The sequence below is a fragment of the Panthera pardus genome, unplaced genomic scaffold (genome assembly GCF_024362965.1).
Source record: "Panthera pardus isolate Hobbes unplaced genomic scaffold, ASM2436296v1 HiC_scaffold_22, whole genome shotgun sequence".
In the NCBI taxonomy this organism is placed as follows: domain Eukaryota; kingdom Metazoa; phylum Chordata; class Mammalia; order Carnivora; family Felidae; genus Panthera; species Panthera pardus.
The window spans coordinates 60,238,256-60,251,360 of record NW_026526788.1 but is presented as its reverse complement, the minus strand read 5'-3'; the positions used below and the strand labels follow the sequence as shown (position 1 = coordinate 60,251,360).

Sequence of the window (13,105 nt, the reverse complement as noted above, 5' to 3'; positions counted from 1 at the left end):
CACAGGAGAAATGGCCCAATAAAGCTCTCCTCATGCCACCCTTTGGAAGGCTTCACTTGCTGTTTAGATCCTGCCAGGAAGGGAACTATTGAATGGGCTGCTGTTGTTAGAGACTCGTCCTAGAGAGCCCGAAAACTGGGCCTGGGGCAAGGGGAAGGGGAAGGCTTGGTGGTAGCAGCTACCTTTGCCAGAGAGCCGCCGTGGCTGCGTGCCGATACAGATGCTCCGGCTGTCCTCGTCATCCTCAGGGGGCCGGCTCAGGTCATCCCAGGCACATTTGGCACTGACGCCACTCAGGTTGGAGCCATCCGTCTCGATGCCTTTGTCAACTCTCTCCTGCTTGGAAAGAACCAAAGAGCCAGAGTTCCCTCAGCGAACCGGTGGCCCAGGGTCACCACCACCCTTCTGGTATTTAACGATTCTTGTAGGTGCTGAGCACAGGATAGGTGCTGGAAGAGCAGGATCTCTGATCTTGTTCTGCCCTGGTTACTAACACATGACAGTCTCTGCCAGCCACTGGACTCCTCCAGGGGAACCAGGGGTCAGGGGAAGCCAGGAAGCATGAAAATCCCAAGGGAAGCTTCTCCTCTAGCTCAACCTTCCAGTAAAATGACCTGCACACCTGTTTCGGAGCTCTAATTCTGCCCACCTCATGCCAGCCCATGGAGCTGATGCGGCAGAGAAAGGAACTATTTCCCTGAGGAAAGGTACAGTCCTTCCTCTCCTCCCTGGTTAGCCAGGAAAAACCCCTTGTTACTGCTACAGAGAACGGGGCGGAAGCCTGCCAGGTGGGAGGGGCCAGGGCTCAGCCCAACTTCTCCAACCTCACACCTGCAGTTTCCTCTTCTAACAGCAGAGGGTGTGGTCACCCACAGAAGCGTCACCAGAGAGCAGAAGGGCAGGACTTCCTCTAGCTGCATCACTAACTTGTTTGGCAAAGGATTCTGGATGGAGTTTCTTTTCCGTGTCTTAGACTGAAATGGGGGCCTGGAGGGCAGTGACCAACTACAGACCCCACCAGAGGCCCTTCCTTTGTGCAGGCCTTGGCACTGTGGAGTCCAAACGCTCTCCAAATCGCCTCAAGGAAGAGCTGTACCCAAACATCCCTGGGATTTCTGGTAAAACATAGTTCTGTGATGCTGGGCGTTGGATTAAAGGTCATCTGGAAGGCTCTAGCAACATTGCTTATAAACAGCCACGTGGGCCAAATAAAGCTCCTAAGTGAAAGCACCTCAATAAGAGTCTGCACCCCGCTGTCTGCCTGACCCTCTCCCTGCGGCTCCACAGGCATCACACCAGCCTGCTTCTCAGCCAGGGAGCTATGTGTGGAAACACAAGGAAAGGTCCTTATTTCTTGAGACCAGTAGCAGATGGCCCCGCCCTGATGCCTCCTTTCCAGCGCTACCATCAGCTTAGGTGAAGCTCAGGATTCTTTTTTTTTTTTTTTTTTTAAGATTTTATTTTTAAAGAATCTCTAACACCCAGCGTGGGGCTTGAACTTGAAACCCTGAAATCAAGAGTTGCATGCTCTACTGACAGAGCCAGCCAGGCACCCCAAAGCAGGGGATTCTGAGCAGAGACAGGGAGAGGCCGACGGCAGGAGCAGCTCCATGCTCCAGGTAGGAGCGTGTGGGCCCTGCTTTGCTCAGGGTAGAGTCTGAGTTTTTCTCTTTCCATTGGCTGCCCTGAGGACACTCACCTAAGCAAAGAACTGAGGAGGTCTCCTGACTCAACTAGTTCAGCCCACTTACTTTATAAGTAAAAAAAGAAAGAATTAGGACCCGGAGAAGGGACTTCTTTAGGCACACAGCTGGCTGGTAGCAGGGCCTGGAGCAAAGGAACAGGAGCCAGCTTTAAAATGAACTGCCTATGAGCAGGCCCCAGACAGCTACAAACGAGTACAGCACAGTTCCCCTTGGTGCACAGGGCAATCAGGTAAGAAAGCTGGACTTTCTCACCAAGGTCTCCCCTTTTTTTTTTAATTTTCATTTTTTATTTTTAAGTAAACTCTACACCCAATGTGAGGCCTGAACTTATGACCCTGAGATCAAGAGTCGTGTGCTCTACCACTGAGCCAGCCCCCCAACACCTCCTGCTTGCTTTCAAAGACCAGTAGGTGCTCTGGGTCCTGTTGGCTGGTCTCAGCAGAGCCCCAAGACTAGGATGGAGAACTGTTCTTGGCATGCAGAGAAGGACGGGCTGCTTATCCTACTAGTTCAAAGGACCAAGTTCTTTCTTAGTACTTGGCACTTATGACAGGGGCTAAACAGTGGCCCATGTTGGATCCCAGTGTGGCTGCCGAACAGTGACATAGGGAAACAAACCTTCATGGTTGCTGGTTTTTGCATAAGCAGAAGCTACAGGGAAACCAAGTATAAAGCAGTGATAACAAAGGATCCTCCCAGCAATCTGAAAACTTCAGTGTTACAGGCACTAGGAAAATAGAGGAGCATCATCTGTGAATGAGGAGGGCTTCTGCCCAAGAACTCACAGGTCTACAGTAAAGAACCCACAGGGACTGCTGGCTGTATGTCTGCCTGCCACCTCTCGTTCCTCCTGAAGGACATGGAGCTCCTAGCCTGCCCGCGGCCTACCAGATTTTTACAGAAACATAAAAGGTTCAGAGACGGCAATGACCTGCAACTGGTGGGGGGAAGTAGAAGAAAGCGTACACAAGCCAGGGACGTTCTTAGTTGTCTGCTGTCCTGTTTCATGAGCAGCCCATTAGGAAGGAAGTTATGCTCTAGGTGGTTTTCAAAATTAACTTGCATGCAAAGAGTGTTTCTTCTAAGAAACCAAAGATGTCACTGCACAGCTGGGTCACAGTGAGTGGGCAACTGCAGGCCTGCATGTGTACAGACTTCCTTTAGACATCAAAGAATGCCAGCCTCCCCAGGGGAGGAGCTTGGAGTCTGACTGCCCAAGGGGAAGATGTATCTAAAAGGGGGGAATACGATCATTAGACCCATCAGAATTCCCACTGCAGCTGGGTCATGGGGTCAGTATCACCTGCTCCGTCTGTTATGGGGTGCTGGCGGTGGAGGGGTGGTTCCCTGAAGGGCAGTCTATATTCTTTTAAGAAAGGGGAAGTGGGAGGAAGAGTACTGGGCAAGCAATATTGATTTTCTGTAGCTGCTGCTGATCTTTTTTTTTTTTTATGTCAGGTGTACTGATGTATGATTTACATACAATAAAATTCATCCTTTTTTTTATCCTTAAAAAAATGTTTTTTATGTTAGAGACAGAAAGAGAGAGAGAAAGAGAGTGGGGGAGAGGGGCAGAAGGAGAGAGAGGGAGAGAATCTTAAACAGACTCCATATTCAGCAAGGAGCCCGACTCGGGGTTTGATCCCACAACTCTGGGATCATGACCTAAGCTGAAATCAAGAGTTGGATGCTCAAATGACTGAGCTGCCTAGGTGCCCATTTTCATCCTTTTTTTTTTTAATGCTTATTTATTTTTTGAGAGACAGAGACAGAGCATGAGCGGGAGAGAGGACAGTGAGAGAGGGAGTCACAGATTCCAAAACAGGCTCCAGGCTCCAAACTGTCAACACAGAGCCTGACGTGGGGCCCGAACGCACGAACCGAATCGCGAGATCGTGACCTGAGCTGAAGTCAGAAGCTTACCCGACTGAGCCACCTGGACGCACCCTGCCACCCCCTCCCCCCCCCATTTTCATCCTTTTTAAATGCAAAAAGACACGTGTCAGAGGCAAGTTTCCTGGCCTGAAATCTCTGCTCCCTGTGTGCTCTGCAGAATTCAAGGGACAAGTTGAAATCATGCCATATTTCTATTCACTCACAAATAAAACTCCTCCATTTTCCCAGCATGAAAGCCAGTGTTATTTGGAAGAGGCCTAGGCAGAATGTGCTAGAAAGGTTTTCCTCACTCAAGACATACTTGCAGGTGTGGATCGATCTCAAATATGGTCTCTCCCCTCCGCATGTCAGTTATCAGCCAGGGGCCGCCAGCGCTGTGGACAAGGAAAGGGGAAAGGATGGTAACTGAGGGCCTGGGGCTGATGGTCTGGGGATTCAGACTGCCCTGTTTGCTGCCTTAGGCCCAGAACACAGGGGAGCAGTTAGAGGTCAGGGGCTGTCAGGGAGCAAGTCGGTAGGAATCCCTGACGTGAAAAATAGGTGCCTGAAAAGCAACGTAAGGGGAAGCCCACATATGGGGTTAAGGAGGAACCCCCACCCCCAGGCCCAGGGAGCCAGGCCCCCACCTCATAGGCTGGGGGTGTACTCACACAGGCACCGTCCGCAGCAGCTCCAAGATGCCCTGCCCGTTCCACTGCTGGGCTGCGTGGAGCTCCTCGGTACAGACGCCAACAATCTGAGACCCCGGGGACAAGATGCCGTTGTGTGTTAATGACCACTCCCCCTCCGCCCCACCCCCCGCCCCAGAAGAACCACCACCTAGGCTCTTTTAGGGTCAACTCAAGTTGGGGGACCACAGGCAAGATCTGTGGTCAGAGGCTGGTCTATGCAAAATGGGACGGTTTCCTGGCTAGGAGGGAATAGCTGCCTGGCTAGGAGATGGAAGAATTCACAGATGGGGCACTAAGGCCTGACCCTTGCCCCGTTATAATGGGCCAGACTTGTGTCTGGGTGACACAAAGTCTAGCCCTAGACTACAGAGGCAAAAATCAGTCTGGGTCCTCAGCCCGTCTCTGGAAGCAGGGAGTGTTCAGCGAGATGTTCCTGCCTGGGCTGTGATCACAGGGAATGTAAACAGAGGAGATTCTGAGACCCTTCAAGCTCAGAATGACAACCAAAGGGCCCCAGAAGTTTGCAGAAAAGCTTCCTTCCTCGTCAGGGGCTGGGCCTTTATGTAAACCTCAAGGGAAACAAGTGAACCTTCACACAGACAGCATCATGCCCACAAGCGAGCCCAGATGCAGCCAGAGTGGAGGCACACCCCTTTGGGTGAGGGCAAGGCCAGCCCGACGCTGCCTTCCTGCTAGGAGGTCCTGTGCCTACTGCTGTCTGGGTCTTTACTAGTTCATCAAATACCCACCCTGTTAGCCACTCAACTACAGCCATTCTCCAGCCACCCCCACATGGCCCCTTACCTTTCCCCCTTCTCCCATCTCAGCAGGCTAAATCAGACCATCCGACTATACCTGACGAACCATCAGAGGGGACAGAAAATGCAAGAAGACCGAAGGAAATCTCCTGTTCCCTTCACCTCCCCTACCCAAGCCCTTCTGTCCTACTAGGACTTCTCGCCCAGGGAAGGCTTGAGCCCATGTCCAACCCGCGCCTCACCTGGAGGAATGTAACTACCCCAAAGGGTGTCTGCACGGGCTGCATCTGTGGGTCTTCTGTCAGCAGCATGTGCTGAATTCTTGACTCACTGTTATCCAAAGGGCTGTGCCAAGACACGTGGTCCCCACTGCAGAAGGTGTTCTCTGTGGGAGAGACATGGCGATGCTCAGTGTTGGAGGCCTCGCATCTAGGCCTGGAACCCTGGTATCTGAGAAGCCTGGGCTGGGAAGCTGCCCAGCCTTCCAGGGGAAGCATTCACTCATATGGGAGAAAATATTGTGGATATTCCCCCAAAACCAAACGTGTCCCTGCTTGCCAGTTCTGCCAGCCTTCAGTAGAATAGGACAGCCTGCTAGTGTGGACGCTCACTTGGCCTGGCACATCCAAAAACTTATTTTGGGTGGGACGGAGCCATGATCAGGTCTGCCAAAAAAGAATAAAGTGCTTTAGTGTGGGACCACCTGGCCAGAAATCCTCAGGGAGGCTAGAGGGCAGTGAAAGCACTTCACCTTGGAAAAACACACGCGTGGTTCCAATCCTTTTCTGTGCTGCTGAAAGTGTTCTAAAAGGAACCAACAACTGTGGAGGACCTTTGAAATTGGTCACTGGCTTCCCACAGGTAGACAGATACAGGGATTTCTGAGGAACATTGGAGGCTTCAAGTACATGGAGGTCTAAATTGGGCCTCACACACCTCAGCAGAGATGTATAGTCTGGAGGGACAGGTGTTTCCATGAAAACACAGACACTGTGCCCAGGAGAAATGTGCCAACATGGCCAACTCACAGCCTCACCCCTGCACTTCACACAGGCTCATCACTTCAAAAAACTGTTTAGGGTACCATAACCACACAGAAGAAAACACCCATGTGGTATGAAGTCACCCCTGACCCCTGACTCTTATGTTCGGCACCCTTCCAAAGGTGCTCTGCATTTACCAGCCTGTGTGCATCTACAGTTCTCTCCACCCCTTATTTATTTATTTTTGTAATACAAATGGCAGCACACTGTTTTGCATGTTTTGCTTAATGATATATCTTGGGGGATCATTTCATATCAGCACATAATAAGCTACCTCATTCTTAAAATATGTTTTAAGTTTATTCATTTTGAGAGAGAGAGAGAGAGAGAATCCCAAGTAGGTTCTGCACCATCAACATGGAGCCCAACTCAGGGATCGATCCCACGAACTATGAGATCAGGACCTGTGCTGAAATCAAGAGTCGGAAGCTTAACCAACTGAGCCACCTAGGCACTCCAAAAGCTACCTCATTCTTTTTTTTTTTTTTTTTTGAGAGAGAAAGAGAGAGAGAGAGAGAGCGAGAGTGAGTGGTAGAGATAGAGAATCTCAGGAGGGGCAGAAGGAGACAGAGAGAGAGAGAGAGAAGTGGGGCTCACCCGAAGCAGGGCTCATGTTTTTACCTGAAGCGGGGCTTGTGTTCACCTGAAACGGGGCTCAAGCTCACTCGATATGGGGCTCAAACTCATGAACCATGAGATCATGACCTACCTGAGCCAAAGTCAGATGCTTAATGAGTGAGCCCCCCAGGCACCTGCTACCTCATTCTTTAAATGGCTACATGGTAGTTCATTGTGGTCTATCACTTATGACCTGGGAACCTTAACAGCTGGGGAATCTTCACTGTTTATCGATATTTAAGGCAAGGCAGAACATGAAAACGCGTGCGCGCACACAAACACACACACACACACACACACACACACACACACACACACACACACACACACACACACACCAGCCAGCCAGGGAAACCTGAGAGAGCTTCTGCTCTCACTTGTCTCGGTCTGAATACTAATTCCCTCCTGTGTCAGGTGTGGTTATACAACTACTTTTTCCACCTAAGAGGCTCAGTTTTTTGGTCCTAACCTCAAAAGCATTCATTTATGAGGGTGAAGGAAGACTACTTCATCTAGGAAACATGGGTGATAAAGGGAGAGAAGACACATCTCCAAGCAGAGTCAACTAGAAACCTTCAATTTTCCCAATTCCTGCTGTGCCTGCTCTTCCCAGATTCCTTCTCCTTTTACAGAAACGTGTGTCTACAAGCAGCTTGCATGATCTACAAGTTAGAAACAAGGCAACAAGTAAAAAAGATTGAATTAGTTAATTCAAAAGCTTATCCCACAATAAGCTTACCCCATATGGCCTCACTGGCAAATTCTACCAAACATTTAAAGAATTAATACCAATTCTTCACAAACTTTTCCAACAAAAATAGAAGAGGTAACACTTCCCAATTCTTTCTATAAAACCAATATTACCCTGATACCAAAGCCAGCCAAAGGCATTCCAAAAAAAAAAGCCATAGACCATTATCCCTTATTCATACAGACATAAAAATCCTCCACAAAATAGTAGTAAACTGAACATAGCAACATAAAAAAAAAGGGTTATATACAATGACCAAGTGAGATTTATCCCAGAAATACATGGTTAATGTAACATAAGAAAATCAATGTAATACACTACATCAATAGAATAAAGATTAAAAATAACCCCACAGGATCATCTCAATAGACAAAGAAGAAGCATTTGCAAAGTCCAATACTCTTTTATGATAAAAACACTTAAACTAGGAAGAGATAGGAACTGCCTCAAACTATAAAAGCGCATCTACAAAAAACCTACAGCTAACATCATATTTGATAGTAAGGACTAAATTATTTTCCTCTAAGATCAGGAACAGAACACAGATGCCTACTCTTATCAGTTCTATTTTACATTGTCCTAGAGGTTCTAACCAGGGCAACTAGGCAAGAAAAATAAGCAAAAATCTGGGTAAGCTGGAAAGGAAACGAAAATGTATTTGCAGATGACATGATCTTGTACATAGAAAACCCTAAGGAATCCACTAAAAAACTATCAGTATAAACAAGTCCAGCAAGGTTGCAGGGTACAACAGCAATGTACAAAAATCACTTGTATTTCTGTACATTAGCAGTGAACAATCTGAAAATGAAATTAAGGGGCTCCTGGGTAGCTCAGTCGGTTAAGCATCCGACTTTGGCTCAGGTCATGATCTCGCTGTTTGTGGGTTTGAGCCCCATGTCAGGCTCTGTGCTGACAGCTCAGAGCCTGGAGCTTGCTTTGGATTCTGTCTCCCTCTTTCTCCACCCCTCTCCAGCTTGTGCTCTCTCTCTGTCTCTCAAAAATAAATGAACATTAATAAAACTTCCATTTACAATAGAATCAAAAAGAAAACAATGCTTAGGAATAAACTTAACAAAAGAAGTGTAAAACTTGTACTCTGAAAACTACAAAACACTGTTGAAAGGATTTAGAGAAAGCCTAAATAAATGAAAAAATGCAGTATTCATGGACAGAAAGAGAGACTTAATATTGTTGACCGTAATATTCCCCAAATTGATCTACAGATTCAATGCAATCCCTATCAAAATGCCAGGTGCCTTTTTTACAGAAATGTACATGGTGATCCTAAAATTCATATGAAAACGCAAGGGACCCAAAATAGCCAAAAGAGGCTTGAAAAGACAAACGGGGTGCCTGGCTGGCTCAGTTGGTGAAGTGTGCAACTCTTGATCTTGGGGTTGTGAGTTTGAGCCCCACGTTGGGTGTAGCAATTATTTAAAAATAAAATCTTTAGGGGCCCCTGGGTGGCTCAGTTGGTTAAGTGTCTGCCTCTTGGTTTCGGCTCAGGTCATGATCTCACCAATGTGGGTTTGAGCCCCATGTCAGACGCCACAGCTACAGCGTGGAGTCTGCTTGGGATTCTCTCTCTCTTTCCCTCTCTCTTTGCCCCTCCCCCCACTTGTGCTGTCTCTGTCTCAAAATAAATAAATAAACTTAAAAAAATAAAATCTTTAAAAAGAAAGGAAGGAAGGAAGGAAGGAAGGAAGAAAAAGACAAAGTTGGAAGACTTAATCCTACTGATTTCAAAACTTGATACATGGCACAAAAACAGACACTCAGATCAATGGAACAGAATAGAGAACCCAGAAATAGACCCACAAATATATGGCCAACTAATCTTTGACGAAACAGGAAAGAATATCCAATGGAATAAAGACAGTCTCTTCAGCAAGTGGTGCTGGGAAAACTGGACAGCGACAAGCAGAAAAATGAACCTCAACCACTTTCTTACACCATACGCAAAAATAAACTCAAAATGGATGAAAGACCTAAATGTAAGATAGGAAGCCATCAGAATCCTTAAGGAGAGAGCAGGCAAAAACTTCTTTGATCTTGGTGGCAGCAACTTCTCCAGAGGCACATCTCCAGAGGCAAGGGACACAAAAGCAAAAATGAACTATTGGGACCGCATCAAAATAAAAAGCTTCTTCTGCACAGTGAAGGAAACAATCAGCAAAACTAAAAGGCAACTGACAGAATGGGAGAAGCTTTTTGCAAACGACATATCAGATAAAGGGTTAGTATCCAAAATCTATAAAGAACTTCTCAAACTCAACACCCAAAATACAAATAATCCAGTCAAGAAATGAGCAAAAGCCATGAACAGACACTTCTCCAAAGAAGACATCCAGATGGCCAACCAACACATGAAAAAGCACTCAACATCACTCATCATAAGGGAAATACAAATTAAAACCACAATGAGATACCACCTCACACCTGTCAGAATGGCTAACATTAACAACTCAGGCAACAACAGATGTTGGTGAGGATGCGGAGAAAGAGGATCTCTTTTGCCCTGCTGGTGGGAATGCAAACTGTACAGCCACTCTGGAAAACAGTATGGAGGTTCCTCAAAAAGTTAAAAATAGAACTACCCTACGACCCAGCAATTGCACTACTGGGTATTTATCCAAGGGATACAGGTGTGCTGTTTTGAAGGGACACATGCACCCCAAGGTTTATAGCAGCACTATCCACAATAGCCAAAGTATGGAAAGAGTCCAAATGTCCACTGATGGATGAATGGATAAAGAAGATATGGTACATATATACAATGGAGTATTACTCGGCAATCAAAAAGAATGAAATCTTGCCATTTGCAACTACGTGGATAGAAATAGAGGGTATTATACTAAGTGAAATTAGTCAGAGAAAGACAAATGTCATATGACTTCACTCATATGAGGACTTTAAGATACAGAACAGACGAACACAAGGGAAGGGAAGCAAAAATAATATAAGGGAAGGGGACGAAACATAAGAGACTCTTAAATATGGAGAACAACAGAGGGTTACTGGAGGGGTTGTGGGAGGAGGGATGGGCTAAATGGGTAAGAGGCATTAAGGAATCTACCCCTGAAACCATTGCTGCACTATATGCTAACTAACTTGGATGTAAACTTAAGAAATTAGATTACATTAAATTAAAAAAAAACAACTTGATACAAAGCTACAGTTACCAAGACAGTGTGGTACTAGCATAAGGATAGACATTTGATCAATGTAACAGAATTTAGAGTCCAGAAATAAACCCTCACATTTATGACCAATTAATTTTTGAAAAGAGTGCCAAGACAATTCAATATAAGAAAGGCAGTCTTTTCAGAAAAAGGTACTGGAACAACTGGATATCCACACATGAAAGACTCAAGTTGGATCTCTTCCTTACACCATAAACAAAAATTAATTTAAAATGGATCATACGCCCAACTGTAAGAGCTGAAACTGTAAAACTCTAAGAGACACAGGAATAAATCTTCTGACCTTAAATTAGGCAGTGGTTTCTTAGACACCAAAAGCACAAGCAACAAAGGAGAGATAAATTGGACTTCATTAAAATTAAATCCTTTTGTGCTGCAAACAGTACTTTCACAAAGTAAAAAGAAATGCAAACCAAAATCACAATGAGATGACACTTCACAACCATTAGGATGGCTATCATAAGACAAAACAAAATACCACCCAAAAAATAACAAGTGCTGGTGAGGCTGTGGAAAAACTGGAACTTTGGTGCACTGTTCCTGGAAATGTAAAATGGTGCAACCACTGTGGAAAACAGTGTGACAGTTCCTCAAAAGGTTAAACATAGAATTATCATATGATCCAGCAATTTTACTTCTGGATATATACCCAAAAGAATTATTTAAAAAATTCTTTTTAATATTTATTTTTGAGAGAGAGAGAGACAGAGACAGAGTGCGAGCGGGGGAGGAACAGAGAGAGAGGGAGACACAGAATCTGAAGCAGGCTCCAGGCTCTGAGCTGTCAGCAGAGCCCAGTGCAGGGCTCAAACTCACTAACCGTGAGATTATGACCTGAGCCAAAGTCGGACGCTTAACTGACTGAGCCACCCAGGTGCCCCTAAACACAATTAAAAAAAAAAAAAGAGAAGAAAAGAAAGTGAACAGACAATATACAGAATGGGAGAAAATATCTACATAGATCTTATAGGTATCCAGAATATATAAAGAAACTTACAGCCCAATGATAAAGAGACAAATAATCCAACTTTATAATGGGTGAAGGATCTGAATAGAATTTTTCTTCCAGAAAGATATACAAATAGCCAATAAGCACATGAAAAGATGCTTTACGTGATTAGCCATTAGGGAAATGCAAATCGAAACAGCATTGAGATACCATCATTTCACACCCATTAGGGCAGCTACAATTAAAAATAACAATAACGAGTGTTGGTAAGGAAAGAAATTGTAACCCTCGCACACTGCTGGTGGGAATGTAAAATAGTGGAATGCTTTGGAATACAGTTTGGCAATCCCTCAAATGATTAAACTTGGAGCTGCCATATGACCTAGCAATTCCAAGCCAATATACAATATTCTCTTGTATATTCCCAAGAGAAATGAAAACACGTTCACACAGAGACTTGTACATGAATGTTCACAGCAGTGTTATTCACAACAGCCCAAAGTGGGAAATAACCCAATGTCTATCGACTAATGAAAAGATAAAGGAGAGGCGCCTAAGTGGCTCAGTCGGTTAAGCGTCCAACTTCGGCTCAGGTCATGATCTCACGGTTCGTGAGTTTGAGCCCCGCGTTGGGCTCTGTGCTGACAGCTCAGAGCTTGGAGCCTGCTTCACATTCTGCGTCTCCCTCTCTCCCTGCCCCTTCCCTGCTCATGCTCTGTCTCTCTCTGTCTCAAAAATAAATAAACACTAAAAAAAAAAAAAAATTAAAAAAAAAAAAAAAAGAAAAGATAAAGGAAATGTCGTATGTCCACACAATGGAGTATTATTTGGCAATAAAAATGAAGTACTGATACACGCTATAACACAAACCTTAAAAACATTATACTAAGTGAAAGAAGCCAGTTCCAAAAGGACATATGCAATTCCATTTGTATGTAATGTTCAGAATAGGCAAATCTATGCAGACAGAGAGATTGGTGGTTGCCTAAGGCTAGAATGGTTAGTGACTTGTATGGCACTGCTTTTGGGGGTGATGAAAAGGTTCTGGGGTTCATTGTGGTGACAGTTTCACAACTGTGAATTACACGGTATATGAATTATATCTCAATAAAGATGTTAAAAAATAAAGAATATAGTAGGTGAAAGGGAGGAATCTTGAGGGAAAGGCAAAGTAATCAAAGCAAAGCCAAGGTCTTGGATTCTTGGTTACTACCTTCTCAGGTAAGCTGTGGCCTGGGAGAAATGTGACTCATAATGTTGAGACATCACAGCATTTTATGGTCTACACGACCTGAATGACCAACGTTTTCATTTTCCACAAATCAGGAAAGGATCCGTGAGACAGACTGCCCGAAGTCATGGGGGCAAGTCAGTGATGGTGAGCACAGTGCCACATTACCCAAACTTTCGAGTCATCCGTAACACTTCTGTGTTGGTACCAGCTGTATGACAACCTGCATTTACCCCGAGATTGACTCACTTTTTAAAACCTAAACAAACTTAGTTT

At 45.3% G+C, this 13,105-nt stretch overlaps 1 protein-coding gene across 6 annotated transcripts in view; it reads right to left on the bottom strand.

The window, feature by feature from the left end:
* Positions 1–13,105, bottom strand: part of SUFU (SUFU negative regulator of hedgehog signaling) — a 123,995-nt gene that overhangs the window by 39,165 nt on the left and 71,725 nt on the right. For 4 of the 6 annotated variants that reach the window (XM_019459267.2, XM_019459271.2, XM_019459272.2 and 1 more), the window contains exons 4-7: positions 5,274–5,416; positions 4,253–4,338; positions 3,904–3,976; positions 183–339 (exon numbers count right to left, since the gene is read on the bottom strand). In XM_019459267.2, coding sequence (XP_019314812.1) covers positions 183–339; positions 3,904–3,976; positions 4,253–4,338; positions 5,274–5,416 — 459 coding nt within the window. The remainder of the gene's footprint in view (positions 1–182; positions 340–3,903; positions 3,977–4,252; positions 4,339–5,273; positions 5,417–13,105) is intronic. The other 2 variants (XM_019459268.2, XM_019459270.2) reach the window with 1 other exon arrangement.